This window comes from Ochlerotatus camptorhynchus, unplaced genomic scaffold, assembly GCF_037179485.1.
Source record: "Ochlerotatus camptorhynchus isolate MF236.1 unplaced genomic scaffold, CSIRO-AGI_Acam_v1.1 ptg000316l, whole genome shotgun sequence".
NCBI classification, from domain to species: domain Eukaryota; kingdom Metazoa; phylum Arthropoda; class Insecta; order Diptera; family Culicidae; genus Ochlerotatus; species Ochlerotatus camptorhynchus.
Window position 1 is genome coordinate 4,243,528 of NW_027040804.1, and position 21,148 is coordinate 4,264,675.

General features: G+C 38.3%; 1 protein-coding gene across 1 annotated transcript; it reads left to right on the forward strand.

Moving 5' to 3' along the window:
• The first annotated feature begins 20,072 nt into the window (after positions 1-20,072).
• Positions 20,073-20,921, forward strand: LOC135707741 (general odorant-binding protein 66-like). Its single transcript, XM_065229623.1, has 5 exons — positions 20,073-20,144; positions 20,204-20,245; positions 20,302-20,418; positions 20,492-20,765; positions 20,830-20,921. Exons 1-5 carry the CDS (start codon positions 20,091-20,093, stop codon positions 20,874-20,876), a joined length of 534 nt encoding a protein of 177 aa, XP_065085695.1. The 5' UTR covers positions 20,073-20,090; the 3' UTR covers positions 20,877-20,921.
• Positions 20,922-21,148: the final 227 nt, after the last annotated feature.

The following is a 21,148-nucleotide window of genomic DNA, read 5'->3' on the forward strand; positions in this document are numbered from 1 at the left end:
GATCAACCTTCATTATCGTGCCCTTTATACTCGTCCTGCAAGAATTAACCGCTGGCTGTAGTCTGGATTTCTCTGATTTGGTAGCGCGTGCACAGAAAAAAAAAGTTGTTGAATATTACATCCAAACTGCTGCAACCAGGTCAATCCATCGGTTGTGTAATATAACGTTGTACGATGTACATCGATTTTGCGAACAAAATTACATCCATTGATGTAATATTGTATCTGCTTTTTGCTATTACATAATCAATATTACATATTTTTTTTACTGTGTATATGGAATGACTGCCAAATTAGAAAGAATTATCTTTCTACAGCCATCGGTCAATCATTGACTTGATGATTATTATCCGCTCATTTCTTCTTATAGTTACGGGTAATCTAGCTTATTAGAGGAAATGGTCTGTTTTTATAATGTTGAGCTTGGTGTTGAATCATTATCCCCAATTGCGGAAGTCCCGAGTCCGTGTCCCGATCAGATTTCTGTGGAATCCTACCGATTGCTGGAGGGTGATGCAAGTTCAGGCTTCCGAAAATCTCATGCACACATATATGCGACAGTGAGCTGTGAAACTGGTTGTCACATTTCTCTTTGTCTCGCCAGGAGCAACACAAGCTGAGGTGACGCGACACTGTTATTGTGAGAGGGACACGTCACACGCACATATTTTTGTCGTGCACCTCACAAGTTTTTGTCTCATCTCTTTTCCCTCGCAATGTATGCATGTGGAATATAGTGAGATAAATATATGAGACGTCTCAATGAGACGTCTCAGTGAGACATCCAAATGAGGTATGAGGTATGAGGTATGGAGGTATCGTGTAGAAAATCTGGAAAAAAATAAAAACAAACTGCATGAAGAAAATATAGAGTTCGCTTGTAGTGCTTCGAAAAAGCGACTCTGTAAAAAAAAATCAAGCCACTTTAGTAGCGACTCCCATTTAACTATCAGAGTACCAAACCTGCAAACTTATAGTTAATGCTTTTGTGCACAGCACTCGCGTCTCGGAAAAAGGAACAGTCGTGCTGTGTCACAACATTGGTACATAGTTTGCAGGCTTGTCACTCTGATTCTTAAGTATTTAGGGATAACTATTTGAACTATCTACGTTGAATCAAATATAATTGTATGTTACCGAAAGAGGCTCTTTGAATACCGGTTGATCACAGTGGCCCTTCGTGACGAATAACCTTGTGCTCTTTTGTGCATATAATAATCGTATGACTAACTATTAAAACAAATATAAATTCTATCTTGCAATCCAATCCATGGTGGCATCATGGTGGTGTTATCCTGTTGGCAGTTCTGCATTTGAAGAATTTTTGCTACCGTGGCTGTTTCCCATTCATAGGTACTCTGTGGCAATATAACTCAGGTCTGAGAGTAGTTCCCTAACCCTATCTATTAAATCCCCTGAATAGCACGGTGAGTAGTGCAGTCCACCCACCGCTATGTCTCGGCAGTCATCCAACATATTGAGCGGATTTTTGTAGGATACTAGTATCAGCATGATTGAAACTAATTACAAACAATAAAATGTACTCGATTGACTGAGGGAACTGCACAATCCACCGTTTGGGAGATTCCTGTACTAGAAAGCAGTCAAAAACGAATTAAGTTGCTTGGTTGCTGCAATGAAAACGGTAATTCAAGTACTTATTGATAGTTACTCGAATCACGTCACGTATTGCACATCGTATGAGGCAAATACCAAATGCATGATACTACAGACTTAGATTTTTTCGCCGAGATGGGCACCACCGAGTAGCTCGGCATTTTATTTCGCTGGATCTCAGAGATTCAGCTAACAAACGGGAATTTTTCCGAGATCTGAGCAAACAAAGATAAATTTTGCTGAATCTCGGCAAGTTTTTCGCTGAGATCCAGCAAAATAAAATACCGACCTGCTTGGTGTTGCCCATCTCGGCAAAAAATTTAAGTGTGTAGCATGATGGAGCTTCTAAAGATTTTGAATCCTGCAGTTCAATGGAGTAAAGGTCTGGCGTATACCTCGTCAAAGGAGTCACGTTAGAAAAAAAGTTCTTCAATGAATTTTTCGTTGTTTTCGGCTGCTCTTCCACCATTATAATCGTATTTTTATTTACCGCGATGGTGATAGGTTCTTTACTCCTGGGAAATTTAATCCAAGTCGGACACAATGACGAGCGTGTAATACTGCTTAAGTGGCTGCAGATACAAGGTATTCACTGAGATTTTGTTTTCGTGTTCGGTAAATTTTACCGAAATCAGAACAGCTGAACGTTCGGTAAAACTTTGACCTTCATTTTAAAGGCTATTGAATTTGAAAATAATTTCAAAACATGTTCAACCTTGTTTAAATGATCAAATCTTGTCATTTAAGTAGAGATTTAGTTTCAAAGTAGCTGAAAAGCAATTGAATTGAATTGCATAAATTTTACCGAACAGTTCAGTTGTTCAGATTTCGGTAAAAATTACCGAAGTCGGCGATAATTTCCAAGTGTGTATTCACTGAGAATTTTTGCTTTTTTATGGACTAGTCTCACGGGTAAAGGCTTGTTTACCGGAGTACGGTATAGACCTATTAATAAACTAAAAACTATGGGGTATCGAAAAAACTACCTACGCGAGGCAAGGAATGGTTTAGGACAGCAAAAAAAGGAGTCTTCGCAGTTTATGGGCAGCTGATGCAATATTTTAATCCTTGGAAAACGTAAATCTTCAAATGTCGCTTGTCGTTATTTAAAATCACTTAAGCTATAAAATTTAACATTAGTTTGGGAAACGACTGTAACTTACTCTTATCCTATTTTAAACTGAACTTTCATTTCTCGTTGTACTGGTCCCAAAAGAATCTTAATTTTTGGTTTAATCTTCAAAAAACCTTTAGCGTTGGAAAATAACAAAACTTTTAAAAAAATGAGTGCACATTTTTCCACTTCCATTTCACAAAACTGCAATCTGACAACTCAAATTGTGGCGAACTATGATCAATTTTATTTGGATTTTTTCGGGGTTGGAAAATTTCCCGACTCCCCAGGCATAGAGTATCAGCATATCATATACCTGTCACACGACACAATATACGCATGCAAAAATGGTCGGGGGAAAAGCCCAACATGCACACCGGGGCAATTTTTAATTCATAAATTTGACAAGTCACAGTGCTATTTTAGTGCTTAAACTAGTTTTTTTGCACAAACAATCCCAGAATTAAGAGTGGAATAGCTATGAAAAACTAAATCGGGTGCTTTCCCCGGGGTACATTTATCCCCTGTTCTACCCTACAGGTATAGAAAGCTCTCTACAAATAAATAAGGAAGCACTTACTTATTTATTTGTAGAGAGCTTGGTCAAAGAAGGTGTAACTTCATTTGAGATTGGGATGTTAAAGCCAAAGAAGAAGAAGAAGAAGAAAATATTGCTTATTTTATGAATCATAACCTTTTTTTAGAGTAGAAAAAAAATTTGTTTACGTGGTTTTCCCAATATATACCTACCTGATGTTTAAGTTGTTGATAAAAAAAAAAGTTTATTTTCATTCTGATTCTCATGTATTTTTCCATGAATCCATGAAATTAGGCACATTCATTGGGGACCTCAAAATAAATCGAAATAACATAATATCGGGACACAAACATGACCCACTATTTAGTTGTACGCGATCATGTATCAGATATCTTATCATGTTTCAGATATGAAATATCGCATCAGAAATGATAGTGCCATCAGCATACCCAAGTAAAACTGTTCTCGCATATAAATCTAAAAGCACAACGCACAACTACGTACATGAGAAGATCTTGTGAGATAATCTCATGAGCTTCGTCTCATGAGACGTCGCATGCGATTTAGTACAATGAAACACACCCTTTAGGAAATGTATTGCGCTACCAAGTCGTGTGTCGCACAACTTTTATGAGCATGTGAGATGCGACGTATTGGATGATCGTGATATAGAGAAAAATACATCTCATGTGCACGACTCGACCATGAATGCGAGATTATTGTTCGTGCGTCTCACAAGCGATGATACGCGCACTGGAAGCCTGGATGCAACAACAAAAACAAAACAAATCACACGAATATACATAAACATTCTTGGCTCTAGGCAGCGCTGCCAAAAAAAATTGAAAAATAGTTCTCGTGGTGATTGAAGGGTGTTTGAGTGTGTCGAAGAGTGTTTTTGATGTGTTTAGCACAAGTTGGCAGAGTGACTTGGGTACGCTTATAGATGTACTGGGGACCAATAGGCTAGTCAAGTAGTGAACCAATTTAAAAATTCAGTTCAATTACCTCTCGGCACTGCTGGCAATGCTGGCACAGCTACACTGAGAAAAAAGTGTGTAGAATGACCACCCTTGCTACCAATATAACCATAATGGTAACTCTAAGGTCGAAAGGTTCCGAAGAAACGTGCACAATTTTTTGGTTCAGCTCTGGTACTATCTTCGGTCCCAAGCTCAAAACATAGGAAAATCCACGAACCCAAGGGGTAAGTCACTCAGTACATTGTGCCGTAATTTGATTCGGCACAGCTTGGGCACATCCATCGGCAAACCTTCAGCACAATCTCATACACGCAGAAAAATTTATCGTTGAAACAAAAATATTTGAGGTAAATTTAAACGTAAACTCAGTTTGTTCTGGCCACAAAAATAAACAAGGTTTATTTCAAACGTATTCCATGTTTGAAGTCATGTAATATTAATGTTTAAAATAAAAATAATTTTACGTTTATTTTTAAAATATTCGTGTTGAAAATAAACGTGAATATTTTTGTTTGGTTTGACAACAATGCGAACAAAAATAAATATGTTTATTTTAAACATGCTTCTTATGTTTGAAAGAAACATACTTAATTTTAAATTATATTAGCATTTGAATGTAAGATAAAGCAGAAAAATGGATTGCTAAGAGATGAAAAAACGATCTGCAGGAAGATCCCGAATTCAAGATCCCAAATTCAGTTTGATTACAATGCTCGTGGCAATGTAGGATTGGAAATGCAGGAATCGGAAGAAGATGAGGATGATGAGAAACCGTTGAGTTAGGTAAGGAAGGAGGATGAATGCAGCACTGATTTTAGTAAGAAGTTGATCCAACCAATTAATCAGTCGAGTCAGGATTGTGTGAATATGATAAAGCTTGCTGAAGTTTCGAAGCTAATGGAAAATGGGTGGATGAAGTTGGAGCAATTACGGAAAGAGCAAGAACACAAGGCAGGTGTAAATGAGAAGCATGTTTCGGATCAAAGACAAAAGCTCGAAGCAAACTGGAAGAAATGACTTTTGAAGGGGGGGGGGGGGAGGGGCTGGAGGTTCCGGAATAGATTCAAAATCCATTTCGGATTTTCGTTTCCCTTTGTTAAGATACTTACCTAAGTGGGTTTCCGCATCCAAGACTTCGGTTTTGTTGCGGGCCGTTTTCAGTTGATTGGCAAAGCTGGGGCAATTTTTTTCCGAATGTCAACAAGAAGGAAAAAATGCAGGGCACGCTAAAAATCGTTTACCCAAATTCTATATTGTTGAAATAAACATGCTTCTGACTTTGATTCAAACATATATATTTTTGTTGCAAACATGGTTTTAATTTATTTTGAATTATTCATATGTTTATAGAATGAACATTTTTATTTTTGATTTAAATGAACAAAATTCGGTTCCGTGTAGAGATTGTATTGTTATAAATAGAATGGGAGCACTGCTGGACAACTGTCATTGAAGTTGTTCACAACATTACGTCCTGTTTGACTGTATATTCCGTATACTCAGGAACATCCTCTAATTGAATATACCAGAGGAACTCAGACCAACAGTTCACTTCTCGGTTCACTTATATATTTACATGTTCTAGCGTGGGCTCGAGAGAAAGAGGCAGTTAATCAGACCCCATTAGTACCCTTAATTCAAATATTGCTACAACTCACACAAATCAATCTACAGAAGTCATATTCATCATCCTTTATATTCAGTATCCAACAATGTTCTCCACCGGTTCCAAATCTTTCCGGCCACTGATAACCCGTTGCTTTTTACATCACGAAGGCTAGGTTTCTGGTTTGCCTTTGAGGGCATTATAAAACCCTCATACCCAGGGCTTATTTTTATTTTATTTATTATCCTATGAAAACAAGAAAAATTTCACACACCCGCCACTTCTTGCGTTATCCTCAATCGGCTGGCGAACGAATACTATTTTCTTTTTTAGACATTGCATTGCCACTAGACCGATTTATCCTTGCGATTTCAAATCAAAACATTCAAGGTGTCAAGGGGGTTGGTTATTTTACAAACAATCGCAGCTTGCTCTATGACCGGCACAATCGGCACACCTGCGGCACACTGATAAAAAATATGACCCAAGATTGGTGTACGGAGTGACCTACCCCTTGCACGAACCCCTCATTTTATCAGTCAAACTTTCATAGCGAATCAACACAAACACCGTGTAGTACTAGAATTTCGACTAGAATGGGGTGCGTTAATCGATTTTCTTGGGACCAATAGACTAGTTAAGTAGTGAGCCAATTTAAAATCGTAGTGAACCAATTTCCGCCGGTTGATATAACCACAAACGAAGTGTCAGACGACTAACTGGTGAAGAAATCAATTAAAATAATAGGGTTCGCTGTAATAGAATTTTCTTAGAAGCTTGTGCTATCAGCCACCAGATGGGCTAGTATTTTTGTTTTGATTTGAACTAAGTTGATTTTGTATGCCATGATCTTTGACCGAGGGGCACGCGCATATCTTTCAATACTACCATAGAGGTAACTCTAAGACCAGAAGGTCCCGAAGAAACGTGCTCAACCTTCTGGCTTAGCTCTGGTACTATCTTCGGTCCCAAGCTAGGGACACGCAATAACCTTTAACCACAGACAAACAGACATAACAGTCACAATCACATTCATCGCAAATAATGTTTTAGTTGGGAATGTGCTTGCATTTGTCATGGTGCGCCATGGTGGCGCCCACTGAAGCATTGAGCAAGCCACCAAATTTCGAACTTATCAGTGATGCCAGTTCTTTTTCACGTATAGGTAGTAGATGTCAGCTCTTGAAAATGATAAGTGGTCAAGGCATCCCACTGGAGACACATACCACATCTGACGAAAACAGAAAAAAAAGTTGTTGAAAATTACACCGAAAGTGCTGCACATTAGTCATTCCGTTCCTAATAGTACGCTGTACGATTAACACTGAATTCGAGAACAAATCATGTTGATGACTGTAATATTCTATCAACTTTTACCACTTTTACCAGTTATTGATGTTTAATACTTCACCATGAATTTCATTGATTGATACATATTATATTTTTTTGCTGTACACACATTAAAGTGATGAGCGGTGGCAGAAAGGGCACTAATTAATGATGCATTACCTCGTTTAAAAACTTGTTTCCAGCAAAAGAAAAAGCACAGTCAACAAACAAAACAAATCCCTAAAAAAGTCTTAGCTTCTATGAATTTTTCCTACGGATCCGTATTTCTGCAGAATTCAATAAATTCTATAGATCTACGTAACATTTGGTAGAACCGACATCACTGACTTCCATCTGTTTTGTTTTTATTCAACACAGCTGACGCGTTGACAGAACTAAAGCCCTACAGTAAAAGTATGGACGTCTGTCAAAAGTTGTTCCAATCGAACCGTCAAAATGCACCGCTTTGCTCGATTGGAACAGCTTTTTTCAGTTTTGTGGTGACAGTCGTCCATACTTTTACTGTAGGGCTTTAGACAGAACGAGGGAAAATCAACTGGTGAAAAAATGGCATGAACGAGGGATGCTCTAGTTGCACATCAATGCTTGGGAATGTGGATGATAGATGGTGCTAGCATAGAGGTAACTCTAATACCAGAAGCAATGAGGTATAGAAAGAGGTGAAGCAGATCGTGAAATATGGTTGTATTAGTAATCCAAAAAATAAACGTAAACGCAAGTAGTGACGTCACTAATTGCTTGTATCGTACAAGGGTTTTACTCACACAACTTAACCGATTGCTTCACCTCGGTAATCCAGCTCATTGGACCAGAAGGTTCAGAAGAAACGAGCTCAACTTTTTGGCTCTGGTACTCTCTTCGGTCCCAAGCTAATCGATTCACCCCTCGAAACATAAGAAAATCCACGAACCCCCTGTCAAACTTTCATAGCGAATCAAAACAAACATAGTGTAGTTCTAGACTTTCGACTAGAATGGGGTATGTTAATTGATTTGCTTGGGACCAATAGGCTAGTCAAGTAGTGAGCCAATTTAAAATCGTTAGTTTCCACCCATTCCAGTTGAAATTCTAGTACTACACTATGTTTGTTTTGATTCGCTATGAAAGTTTGACAGATAAAATTAGGGGTTAGTGGATTTTTCTATGTTTCGAGGGGTGAACCGATTAGCTTGGGACCGAAGAGAGTACCAGAGCTGAGCCAAAAAGTTGAGCACATTTCTTCGGGACCTTCTAGTCTTAGAGTTACCTCTATGGTAGTAGCATAGAGGTAACTCTAAGACCACTGGGTCCCGAAGAAAATCATTATTATTTTTGGCTCACTCAGTACCAGAACAACGGTCCCAAGCAGTCCCAAGCTATTTCACTCACCCCTGCATGTTCTGCATGAATCCACACACCCCTGATGTTATCTGTCAAACTTTCATAGCGAATCAAAACAAACATAGTGTAGTAATAGAATTTCAACTAGAATAGGGTACGTTAATCGTTTGCTTGGGACCAATAGGCTACTAAAGTGGTGAGCCAATTTAAAATCGTTAGTTTCGTATTGATTGTTGGTAGTAGTGTTGTCATGTGGTACACTAAAAAATTGCAATAGCAGGTTCGTCACCAACATTTACGAGCCGCTTACGTCTGTCACTTCGTTTGTGATATATTCCAGTTGTATGGATTGTAATGATTATATTTCACTTCAATATATTCTACAATTTATCAGGGTACTCTTTTCGATGCTGTTCGATCACCTGAAGCACATATTGCTGTTGAACTGGGTCTGGGTGGATTTTTTGATAAAGTCAGAATTTAGCTTCAACCCTCGTTCAGCCACGTCGTTGACAACCATCAAGGAAGCAACTCGTTACAGGGGAAATGGATGTAATGTCGGCCTAAATGTCCCTAATTTGAACTCATACATAAATTCAGCAATTGACTAAATTTTCAATAGCGACCAAAAATATCCATTACTACCGTCCCAATGACGCGTTCATCTAGATAAAATGGATAAATAGCTGATTTTTCGCGATGGGCCCAATCTTAGATCCATAGGCCAACATTAGAGACATTTCCCCTATCGCATTGAAATAATCTGTATCATTACTCCACTCGTTTGCCGGTTTTCGGTTCAAATCGGTCAAAATTTCGAAAAGGAAGCACTGCCACAAATGACGTTTGACTTGAGAGCCCAACTAAAACGTAGCCCACTTAAAGATAGCCCAACGAGCGAAATCCGATTGTACCTGTGTCCATGCTTGACATGCACAGTTGTACACACCAACTGCTCATTTGGTAATAATTTTTCACTCAGATGTTGACATTTATTTTGACGTAGGACTACGTCTGTAATTTCTATATGGGGGTAAACTTTGTGAAAATCAAAAATGGAACATGTAACGAAATTATGCAAGATTTTGAACGTTAATATCTCAGCTGCCCCTGGACCAATTTCAATAATGTTTACACCAATTGATCAGAAATATTTCTACGCATCGCTTCCAACAGTTGATTTTCAACAAGAAACTATTAAAAAAGTGGTAAATGTCAAGCATTGTCCAAAAGCGTCGAAATAACAAACAAATCCACCAAATCATATACACGTTGATATGGCGAACAAAGTAGTGTTTTTGTTGAGTTGTGCTGTGGAAATAAATACATAATTTCGTGTGAAATAGTGCCGTGTGCCGCGAAAGGATCATCCCAACGCGTGCCCGTTGTGTTGTTTTTAACAGGATAAGTAGAGAACGGTTGCCTAGCAACTCGTTTTGGATTTAATTTTGATTTTCCCCCCAGCGCGCTATTGATTTTGTATAGTGAGCTGCGGCGGTAAAATTTTATTTTGTGTTCTCTTCCCCTGTATATGTCTACTGCTAACAGTGTGCGCGTTTAATTTGGCGTGGTAATATGGATGTGTGTAATGTCTGCAAGGAGTCTATTACTATTAGTGGGCTCCCAGTCACATGTGTAGGTCCGTGCAATGGAATGTTCCACTTCAATTGTGCGGCACTCACTAAGACTGCGGCGCGCCTAATAGCAGATAATGCAAATGTTGTTTTCAAATGTGGTAACTGTCTATCAGGTCAGTGTTGTGGCGAGCAGAATGATCGGATCTCGCGCGTCAATAGGATAGAAGAAGAGATGAAGAAAGTTTTTCAACTCTCGGACTCTATCACTGGCATACGAGATCACATTGCTGCTCAGATAGACATCGCGGTTAAAAGCGGGATGGCAGATATAAGCCGAAATGTAAATGGTTTTGAAAATTTAATTTGTGAGAAATTGGATAATATGAAAAGTTCATTTTTTAAAATTGATGCGGAAAACAAATTAGCGGTAATGAATGATCAGTGCAGTGTATCTAGGACGATTCAGTCGGAATCGGACCAAAATACCAGACGCAAAAAACGTAAATTAGTAATCAGTAATAGTGATAATGATGATGTTTTTCAAGAAAATGCGAGTTTTGCGGATGTTGTAAAAAGAGACAGTCGTGCTAGTAAAAGTAAACATGTTAGTAACAGTAACAGTAAAAATAACAGTAACAGTAACAAACAAGATAATCGTAAGACTCGTCCGGTCATTGTGATTAAACCGAAAGAGTCCAAACAAGCTTGCGAAGACACTCGTAAGTTTTTGAAAACTCAGTTGGATCCAAAAACACACAAAATCAGTAATTTTAGAAATGGTAAAGATGGCTCCATTATTGTTGAGTGTGCAACAGGAGCAAATGTAAGTGATGTCAAAAATGGTATTGAAAGCAATCTGGGTGAAAACTATAGTGCTGTTGTTCCCACTTCGGTGCCGAGATTGAAAATAGTGGGCATGAGCGATCAGTATTCCTCCGATGTCTTCATTGACTATTTAAAAAGTCAAAATGAAGACATCGCTATAAATGATGTAAAAGTAGTTAACATGTTTGAAAATCCACGCTTCACATACAACAAGTTCAGTGTTGTGATTGAAGTCGATTTCGATACGTATAAATGTTTGCTATGCGCGAAAAAAGTAAATGTAGGGTTTGATCGGTGCTCTATAGTTCCCGCGATTAATGTATTGAGGTGTTTCAAATGTGGAGAATTTGGGCACAAGAGCATGGATTGCAAAAATTGTGAGAGATGCTCTAGGTGCAGCCAACAACACAAAACATCGGAGTGTACGTCAACTGTATTGAAATGTGTTAATTGTTTGAAAATGAATAAAGAACGTAAAATGAACTTGGACGTCAACCATGCCGCATTTAGTCCTGAATGTTTGCTCTATAAAAGACTTTTTGAACAGAAGAAAAGCAGCTTGCGTTTCAATAAATAGCAGCCAAGTTCCAGGAATGTGAATCAATTTGATTTTTTATATTTGAATATTGCGGGGTTGTCAACAAACTACGTAGCATTACGTCAGATTGTTGAGGAAAAACGTCCACTTTTAGTTTTATTAGCTGAAACTCATATTGTAGAAACTGAAGCTTTTGACCAGTATAGTATTCCGGGATATATTGTTGCTGCTTGTTTATCACATTCTAGACACACTGGCGGTGTTGCTATTTATGTCAAAGAATCAATTCAATTCGACCTTCGAATCAACGAAGTTATCGATGGTAACTGGTTCTTGGGCATTACAGTTGTGCGTGGCATGAAGATGGGTAATTATGGTGTTTTGTATCATTCTCCCAGTTCTAGTGACCAGCGTTTTGTTGAAGTTTTAGAGAACTGGCTCGAGACATTCCTTGATTCTAGTAAATCAAATATATTGGCTGGTGATTTTAATATTAATTGGCGTGACAACCATAATTCGAATCATTTGAAGCGTTTAGCTGATTTTTTCAATTTAAAACAAACGGTAGATGAGTATACGCGTATTTCCAGGCACAGTAGAACTTTAATTGACCACGTTTATTCCAATTTTGATTCCATTTGTTCAGTTCCGGATGCTGATTTGAAAATAACCGATCATGAGACCTTAGTGATTAATGTATTAGATAATATCAATAATAACGATGACTTAGTCAAATTGAAGTGCTGGAGGAAATATTCGAAACAGGCTGTTTCAAATCTTGTTGAGAGAAGCGTGGATTTTCCATTCGCGGCCGGTAATTTAGATGAATCTGCAGCTGTTCTAACTAACACTTTGAAAACGTGTACCAATCAATTAGTTGAGCAAAAGTTTGTTTCTTTGAAAAACTCGAACAGCTGGTACAATTTGGAACTTTTGCGTCTTAAACGTAAGAGGGACAAATGGTACAAAAAGTTTTGCAGATCAAATAATGATAATCATTGGAATAGGTACACAATCGCGCGTAATAAATATTCACAATCGATAAAACAAACTCGTTGTGAATATGTCCAGAGGAAGATTGATCAGCATCAAAACAACAGCAAAGAGTTATGGAAAATTTTGAAATCTTTATTAAAACCTAGTAATTGCAAACCGCGGTCCATAACTTTTAATGGCACATTAGAACAGTCAGAACCAGTAATTGCATCTATGTTTAATGATTATTTTGTCGAAAGTGTTTCATTGATTAATCAATCCATTGAATTGGTCGATGAACCTGACGAAATAAAACAGCCAGTTAATAGTAGTTGTAGATTTGAAGGTTTTCACCAAATTACTTTAGATGAACTTAGAGTTATTTGCTTTTCATTAGGAAAATCGGCTGGAGTAGATAATGTTAATTCTAGAGTTATTCAAGATTGCTTTCATGTCATTGGCCACATCTTGCTGGACCTTATTAATGAATCTTTGCAGACTGGACATGTGCCACAAATTTGGAAGGAATCCTTAGTGGTTCCTATTCAAAAAGTTGCTGGAACGATTAAAGCCGAAGAGTTTCGTCCCATCAACATGTTGCACACATTAGAGAAAATTTTAGAACTTGTTGTTAAAGGCCAGCTGTTGGAGTATTTGAATAGCAACTCTTTGTTGATACCAGAACAATCAGGATATCGGGAAGGTCATTCCTGTGAAACTGCGTTGAATTTGGTGTTAGCAAAGTGGAAAGACAACTTGGAGCGTAAAGATACGACTGTTGCTGTTTTTTTGGATCTGAAACGCGCTTTTGAAACAATTTCTAGGCCCTTACTGTTAAGTACAATCAAGCGCTTTGGAATTACGAGTACTGCTTATAAATGGTTTGAAAGCTATTTATCTGACAGAACTCAACGGACTGTTTTTAATGATTCTGTTTCCAGTCCCGTGGGGAATAACCTTGGAGTGCCCCAGGGAAGTGTATTAGGGCCTCTTTTATTTATTATGTATATTAATGATTTGCGACGCGTTTTACGATTTTGCGACATTAATCTTTTTGCAGATGATACTGTGTTATTCATTGCAGCTAAGGATTTAGAAGTTGCCGTCTCACATTTGAATGAAGATTTGCGTTCTCTAAGTAGATGGTTGAAGTGTAAGCAGTTGAAATTAAATACAAGTAAAACTAAATTCATGGTAATTTCGCGGAACCGAGTAAATGATAATGTCTCCGTGGTAATTGATGATGAGGCTATTGATCGCGTTCGGGAGATTAAATATCTTGGCGTGATTATTGATGACAAACTTAAGTTCAACTCTCACATTGACAATGTCATCAAGAAAATTGCCAAGAAGTATGGAATTCTATGTCGACTGAAAAACGATTTAACTATTGCCAGTAAAATACAGCTATACAAATCAATCATCTCTCCTCATCTAGACTTTTGCCCATCCATTTTATTTCTAGCCAATGAAACACAAATATCGAGATTACAGCGTTTGCAGAATAAAATAATGCGTTTGATTTTGCGATGTAATAGATTCACTTCCTCAACTTTGATGCTGGACGCTTTAAAATGGCTGTCAGTGAAGCAAAGAATAGTTTATTTGACTATGGTGTTCATTTTTAAAGTAGTAAATGGTTTGCTGCCTCGATATTTGTGTGATCGAATTGAAAGAGGAAGTGATTTTCATAGATATAATACTAGAAACGCGGATGAAATAAGAACACCACATTTCTTGACTTGCGCTTCACAGAATTCATTGTATTTTAAAGGAGTAAATGTTTTCAATTCGATGCCTAGACATATTAAACGTGCAACAACATTAGCAGAATTCAAGAGACATTGTATTTCACACGTTAAAACTGTCTTTTGAACAGTTATCCAGTGATTTTTATTTTTTTTTATGAATGGACGAAGTATGTATCTTGACGAAGTTATTTATAACGGATTATTTTGTATGGATAGCTGTCATAACGACTTTTTAATAATTATTGTAGCACTGCAAAAACTATTTTGTTCGCCACGATGGTGATGATGGATTTTTTTTTATATTTGAATTAAAGTAGTAGTTAAAAAAAAAAAAAGTAGTAGTCTACAAAGGTTTGAGCCTCGCGCGCGTATTACGGATATAGAGGACTGAATTTAACATTTGATAAAAAAAAATGCAACTTTGAAGCTTATTTGGAAGATACTTTGAGTTAGTATTAAGTTTTCTGGCTGAATGTCGGGGGTTCGTGAGCATTCCTGACATTGCTGAAAATTATAATAGCATCATTGCGGGGTTGCTAGTGTATAGGATGCTTTGTTGATTGTTCATTAACTCTTGATTGCTTGTAATACTTATGAATATTCTAGGTGGACAAAAAGGCGAACTAAGAGGTGGACGCCTAAGCTTTTTCACATTTATGTATATTGCTGTGAAGCAACTGTAAAGTCTAGAGGGAATTTATATCTGTAACTGTAACCAGCTCGTTTTTGTTTGCTAACCTGGTTAAAATGTTTATATTTAATTATCTTAAAGATAAATCGTCCAGCTCAAACCTTTGTAGGGGTAAGAGGTGGGACCATCATCATCATCATCATCATCACCAATTACGTACTGCTTCCTCAACAAAGTCATCAGAGAATCGTTTCTAGACGAAACATGTCAATGTAGCAATGCTACTTCCCCACACTGTCATCAGAGAATCGTTAGTAGACAAAACAAGTCGAAGTGGCATTCGCCTCCGATCTTCGGGCGTGTGCGAAAAGGGAGGATGTAATTGCGTAATATTTTGCAAACTCATCGCCATATTCAGAACCACACGCCGCCAACGACCACACAAAATGCTCTCCAGAGTTGGAGCCAACTTGGAAGCAGGGGTGCGGGTGATTTTGATCGATTCTCTTCATCGACTTTCTGTTTCGTTAATAACTCGACGGCAAACACATTCATTGATACGTTTGTTGCTTTGGATGATAGAAGAGCACAGCAGAAATAGTGTGAAGCCATGGTCACCAAAAGAGGAAATCTATGAAGAGAATTTACTTTCACCCCTCTGCTTCTAAGCCCCTAAATTCAGTCGTGGTCATAGCAATGGAAACTTGCATCGCACCGCTTTTGGTTGCAATTCTGCTGTTCGACATTAACGAAGGACCGCAAAAAACATGAAATTACACTATTTTCTAGGGATACCTAAAAGTCCAATTATTCAATTATAGATTTTTCCAGCTATTCGATTCAATATTTATCGAATTTTTCGACATCCCTTCTTATTTCTACTCGTTTGATTCAGCGTAGTAGAGAAAATAAACATAAGTACTAATTTATCTGAACAGGCATAGATAAGAACCATGACGTGAAACAGGATCATAAATTCGCCGAAAAAAATGTTAAGTGTCTTTCTGCTTAAGGCTAAGATTTACCAACTTGTTGAGAGAAGAAGTTTAACGAGAAAAACTAAAAAGGGGAGGAGCTTTAGCTGGGTGGACACTGATATTCTGCGGCCTTCCAACCTGTCGCAGACACCAGTTCAACCCCTGTCCAGCAGCAGACGGGCCGAGGCTCTTGCGAGTGCCCAATCATTGAACCGAAGAATATGGGATTGTCCGGTCCGATTTGTTGCTGATCCAGCTGCTTACACGTCATCATCATCTTCCAAAGGCTTTAAGCCTGTACTACCATCGGCCTTTTCAGGGCCACCAAGATTTTCCAAAAGAGTTAAATTTCTGAACATGTCCCAACTAAAATTCATTTCAAAAGGTTCTTTTCAGGGCAATCATAGTCATACTAAAGAGTATTAACAGAGAGAACCCCGCTCAAATTCCTATTCCTACACAAAACACCAGCTCCTACTGCAGTTAACAAATAACATTTATTATATAAGACCACGCAGTCCTACGTCACCATTGCGTACAACCCCATAGGGCTGTCCCTTGTAGTTTTTCTTTAAAGTAATTGATAGATTAGGCTCATAGTTTACTATACATATGCGAAGATCAGGTAAAGCTTAACATTTGAATCAACACTAATCAATTTAACACTTAAATTCTGAGATGTGTAGTGAGCATTTCTCACCTCATTTTACAACGCAAAACCAAATACAGTTTACTACTAGCATTAAAATCTACTTTTTTTTTACATATCTATAACAAGCTTACACTCTATTCTATCTACTGCTACAAAAAGAACTATATTCCGTCAACTGTGTGCAAAGTTATTAGCAAATGAGCAGTTCGTAACCAAAACTGTGTATGCCAAGCATGCTTGTGTCTGAGACGAAACTCGTGAAGACAGTTTTCGTTTTCTCCTGTTTTTGGTTGTTGCCGTAGGACTACTTCTTGTGGCGGTGGCCCTAATAGCAGTTTAATAATTCAAATTTAAGCTTTATATTGAAATTTAATTTTTTCCAACTGCTAATAATTAAAACATAATCACCTCACTAACAGCTGTACGGACAAGTGGATATCAAATATTTACAATACAACAATTTTCATATAGTAAGCCCCCGCTCTTTAACTAAGATTATGACATTGAGAAATGTCATTAAATAATTCATCTGAACATACCAAATCGGTAAGTTAAGAAACTCCGAAATAATTTCAGTTTGGAATCTGACTCCCATTCAGTGATGCAAAATATCATGACACTCACGTGACACTCGTCTACGCATCAACCGACTATCGCTGACAGAACGTTTTGTCACGCAGTGAGAGGTAGAGCCATGGCAAACAACAATCACCAGTAATGGTCGCTGCTCACAAGCAAAACGTTACACTCACTGCTGATGATTAAAAGCACAGCGAAAACAGTGCAGACTTCTGCAGTACGATGATTAGAAGAAGTGAAATGACAGAAGAAATGGAAACAATGTCTACGAATTCCAAGTTTGTCACGGTTCGCGTGACTGTGTGAGTTACAAACAAAGCAGGCAACATTAAACGGAAGCTATTGGGCTCACTCACCAATACACTCACATAAGCAAGCAAAGTAGCAACTGCTTCAATACGAGCACAGATGAGTGTCGTGATTGTCGGGAATCGAGATGGGAAATGACAGGTGGGCAGAAACTCACGGTCTCCCAGTGTTGGTGAGTTCTTTGCCGTTAATGTTCACGAAAAGATCACTATTTTGCCATACAGAAATTCAAAACAAAAAATTTTATCTGCAGATTTGGACGGTTTTTGACTTGTTTCATACGACCGGAAGGTGTATGCTGGTCACAAATGCCGTGCCAAACTGATTTCCTACGCAATTAATCAATCTTTGATGTGAGTTTCGCTAATAAACACGAGGAGCATTTCTTATAGCAAGCTTGCCATAACAAAATGGGCATGGTTCATTTAAGTAAACAAACTAACACTTCTTCCGACTGTGCACCTCTCTTACTCGCCTAGAACTTGATGGATGGTCATTGAGAGAGCTTCGACGAGCACATTGATAGGAATGTACAAAGCGTTACTACACTGAACGAAAATACATGCCAAAAATCAAATGAATCGTCATTCAAAGTGCTCTGTAATGCCATCGGTTCGTTTTCGAATGACAACAGAAGCAAACGACACAGATTACTTATTTCAAATGCGAATCGTCCTGCTTGCAGATGATAATGGCTTTGATATGTATATGCCTTCATGATTGATATTTGTATGCACACCATAACTAAAGAACTTCATCTCAAACGCAACAGATAAATAGATCAAAACACCCTATAACGAAAATCATTCATTTTTCGTGAGGGTGTGTGATAAGAACTAGAACTACAAAGTTAAATGTTGTTAGTCCTCATGCTAGTCAGACAACTTTCTTTAATTTGTGTACTACCTGATTATATCCTCGATTATATCCGAACAGGTAAGTAATAAACAAATTCGCAACGCGTTATTATGAAAGATCTATAGCCTTCATTTATTCCCAAACAGAACGATCCAAAAAGAAAGTGTTTTCACTTCAAATACCAGTAAAAGTTACAAAAGTTTGAAAAGCACCAGCGATGCCGATTCCCACATTAATTTATTTTATTTTCTCAGGGCACGAAACAACAGGAAGACATATACCGACCTTGCCAATCAATATCCTGATCGACGTCAATGTGGAACAGATCCAGCAGGTGGATAACGAACTACAACGAGTGCTGAAACGGCAGCGTAACAAATAGTGGATTCGTGCCAACAAGGAACAGTATTCTCTGGCACAGGTATCCCGTGGGCACGAGGACAACTCCGAGACAAAAACGCTTGCATCACCTGACCCTGGTCCAACCATAAACCATTATGCAACTCACCTACAACAAGGTGCATGCCATGGACTCGGGAACCATTCGGGTTGGTTCAAATTCCAACATGAACACGTAGGACTTTCACCGGTGGTGTTTAGCATATTGAGCAATATTGTCCTTAAGTGTAATTTTTTATTGTTTAAGGAAAATAAAGTGTCTTTATAAATGTTTCTACCATGCAGTAATCATTTTAGCTGGGGAAAAATTCAACATCATATGAATTATGTAAATTTTGAAGTAAATTTCGTTCAGTTTTAGGCGTATTTTCATTAGCATAACTGATGAATTTTCGTTTTGTTTTCAGATAGCGAACATTTTAAAATTGTATTCTAGTATTCCAAAATCAAGATGACACGCATATGAAACTCATGGGATAAGGTGTAAGAAACAGCAAAAGATAATCATCCGAATATCGAATGATTAGTGTTATAGGGCTCCATCGAATCAATAATCATACAATATTTGGCGGAGGTTTTCGTTCAGTGTACCATAAGCTGTTTGACGAACGTGAGTGTGATAGGTCGCAACTCTGCTCCCATTGGTACACCGGCAGTGTTGGCAGAAAAGGTGATTTTTAGCATTTAATTCAAACCATAAATATTTGAAAAGTTATAACTTTTTTTAGAGACATTCTAGCACCATACTTTCTTCGGAAAAGTTCTTAGGCACTTCCTGGACTATATTTGTAGCATGGTTCAAACAAAATTGTGGTCTCTAGGGATAAAAATGCAAATGCATACTAATTTCCATACAAATATCAAGCGCGATGCGGAAAGCTGGGTTACAACCAATCGTTTAAAAATTTTGCACAGTTGTTTGGAAATGGAACCAAATAAGGGTTGTTCTCGCTTGGTGAGGTAAAGTTTGTGTTTTTCCATGTCAGGGTGACCCACTCAAATATATAAGGCACAGTTCGGACTTACCTCATTTTACTTGCCACACAATATTCGAGTGCAAAAATGGAAAATTACGTAGAAGTGCTCAAGGAACAATTCAGAACAGACGTATGTTTTCAGCTAATATATAACAGTCACGAATAAGAAGAACCTAAGCTCATGTAGAGTAACGTGTTCTTGCAAATCAGCATTTCGCTCTACAAATTTACAACACGTTTTAAATGTATAATAAATAACTAAGCGCACTGTGCTCACCCACCGATTGATAAAGCGGAAGTCAGTCGATTACACACCTTAGTATCATTTGATAGAATACTACCGTGATGGAAGCATCCAAATAATAGCTTTCACCAAACGACTTTTATCAATGTTTGTTTATTCCGTTGCTTCATTGAATCCGAAAATGGTATAAAACACTGTTGCATTGCGATAAACTTCACAAACTGAGCAATCGTCTGTTCCCAAAGAGTGAAAATTAAAAACCACTTCAATATGAACCGATTTGCATTCTACGCCCTGCTGGCTCTGATGGCTGGATTGGATAAAGTATTTATTGTTAAACCCACTTTCCAACATTGTTAAAAGTTACACACCTATTTTTACAGGCACCTGTCCAGGCCGAGGAGTGCATCGACGCCCAAAAGAACGTGAGTGGCAATTTTGTTGTATTTATTGGGTCAATCGTTTTAAGTTAATATTTCAGGCTGAAGAAATCCAAAAATGCTGCGACATCCCCAGTCCACTTGAGATGGAAAAGATCCAAGCGTGCAAGGAAAAGTACGAGCAGGAACTATCCCAGGACATGCCGAATATGATTGTGGTGCGTTAAAAATTCAATGCAAATGTGAAATTCAAATCTCTACCTTCGATGCTTAAACATTTCTTGAAACCAGTGCATCTTAGAGTGCCATGCAACTGAGCTCGGGGTAATCAACGGGGACACCTTAAACGAGGCCGAATTGCTGAAAATGGGTGAGCAAATAGAGGATCCGGTCATCAGGGAATTGGCCATTCCCATTATGAAGGAATGCGGCGCCTCTAGCTCAGAGATGGTGAAGCAATCTCAAGGACACAACTTTAAGTGTCCTCCGTTGGCGTACATGCTGACCGAGTGCATCATGCAAGGAATCTTCGCCAACTGTCCGGATAGCCACTGGGCCAAAAACTGTGAGTCGGGGTGTCGGCAAGGGCGTCGGTGTGATTTGTCTAATGATATTCCTCATGATTTTAGCTCCCGTTTGCGACCAGATCAAAGCAGGAGCTAAACCATGCCAGTAATGCGGATGTTGTGGTCTGCTGAGTCTACGTGATGGCAACGGAAACCGATTTGTATCGAGGCTAAATAAATATTAAAATTTGCAATACAATGGGGGCCTTTTTCTAAAGCAAATAAAAATACTAAAATATTATGACGTGACTGCCTCTCACTCCGAAGAGCCTGGGTTCAATCCCAGTCGGCGCCGTTGGGATTTTCTGAGGCATAAAATCTCTTGATCACGCCTTCCTTCGGAAGGGAAGAAAACTCGTTGGTCCCCAGTCCATGAGTTGAT

What these genes read in the sequence shown, in the direction of transcription:
- LOC135707741 (XM_065229623.1), top strand. Translation starts at nt 20,091, where the DNA reads ATGAACCGATTTGCATTCTACGCCCTGCTGGCTCTGATGGCTGGATTG. An exon ending in GCATCGACGCCCAAAAGAAC is followed by an intron (nt 20,246 to 20,301) that starts GTGAGTGGCAAT and finishes TTAATATTTCAG; the next exon opens with GCTGAAGAAATCCAAAAATG. An exon ending in ACATGCCGAATATGATTGTG is followed by an intron (nt 20,419 to 20,491) that starts GTGCGTTAAAAA and finishes TCTTGAAACCAG; the next exon opens with TGCATCTTAGAGTGCCATGC.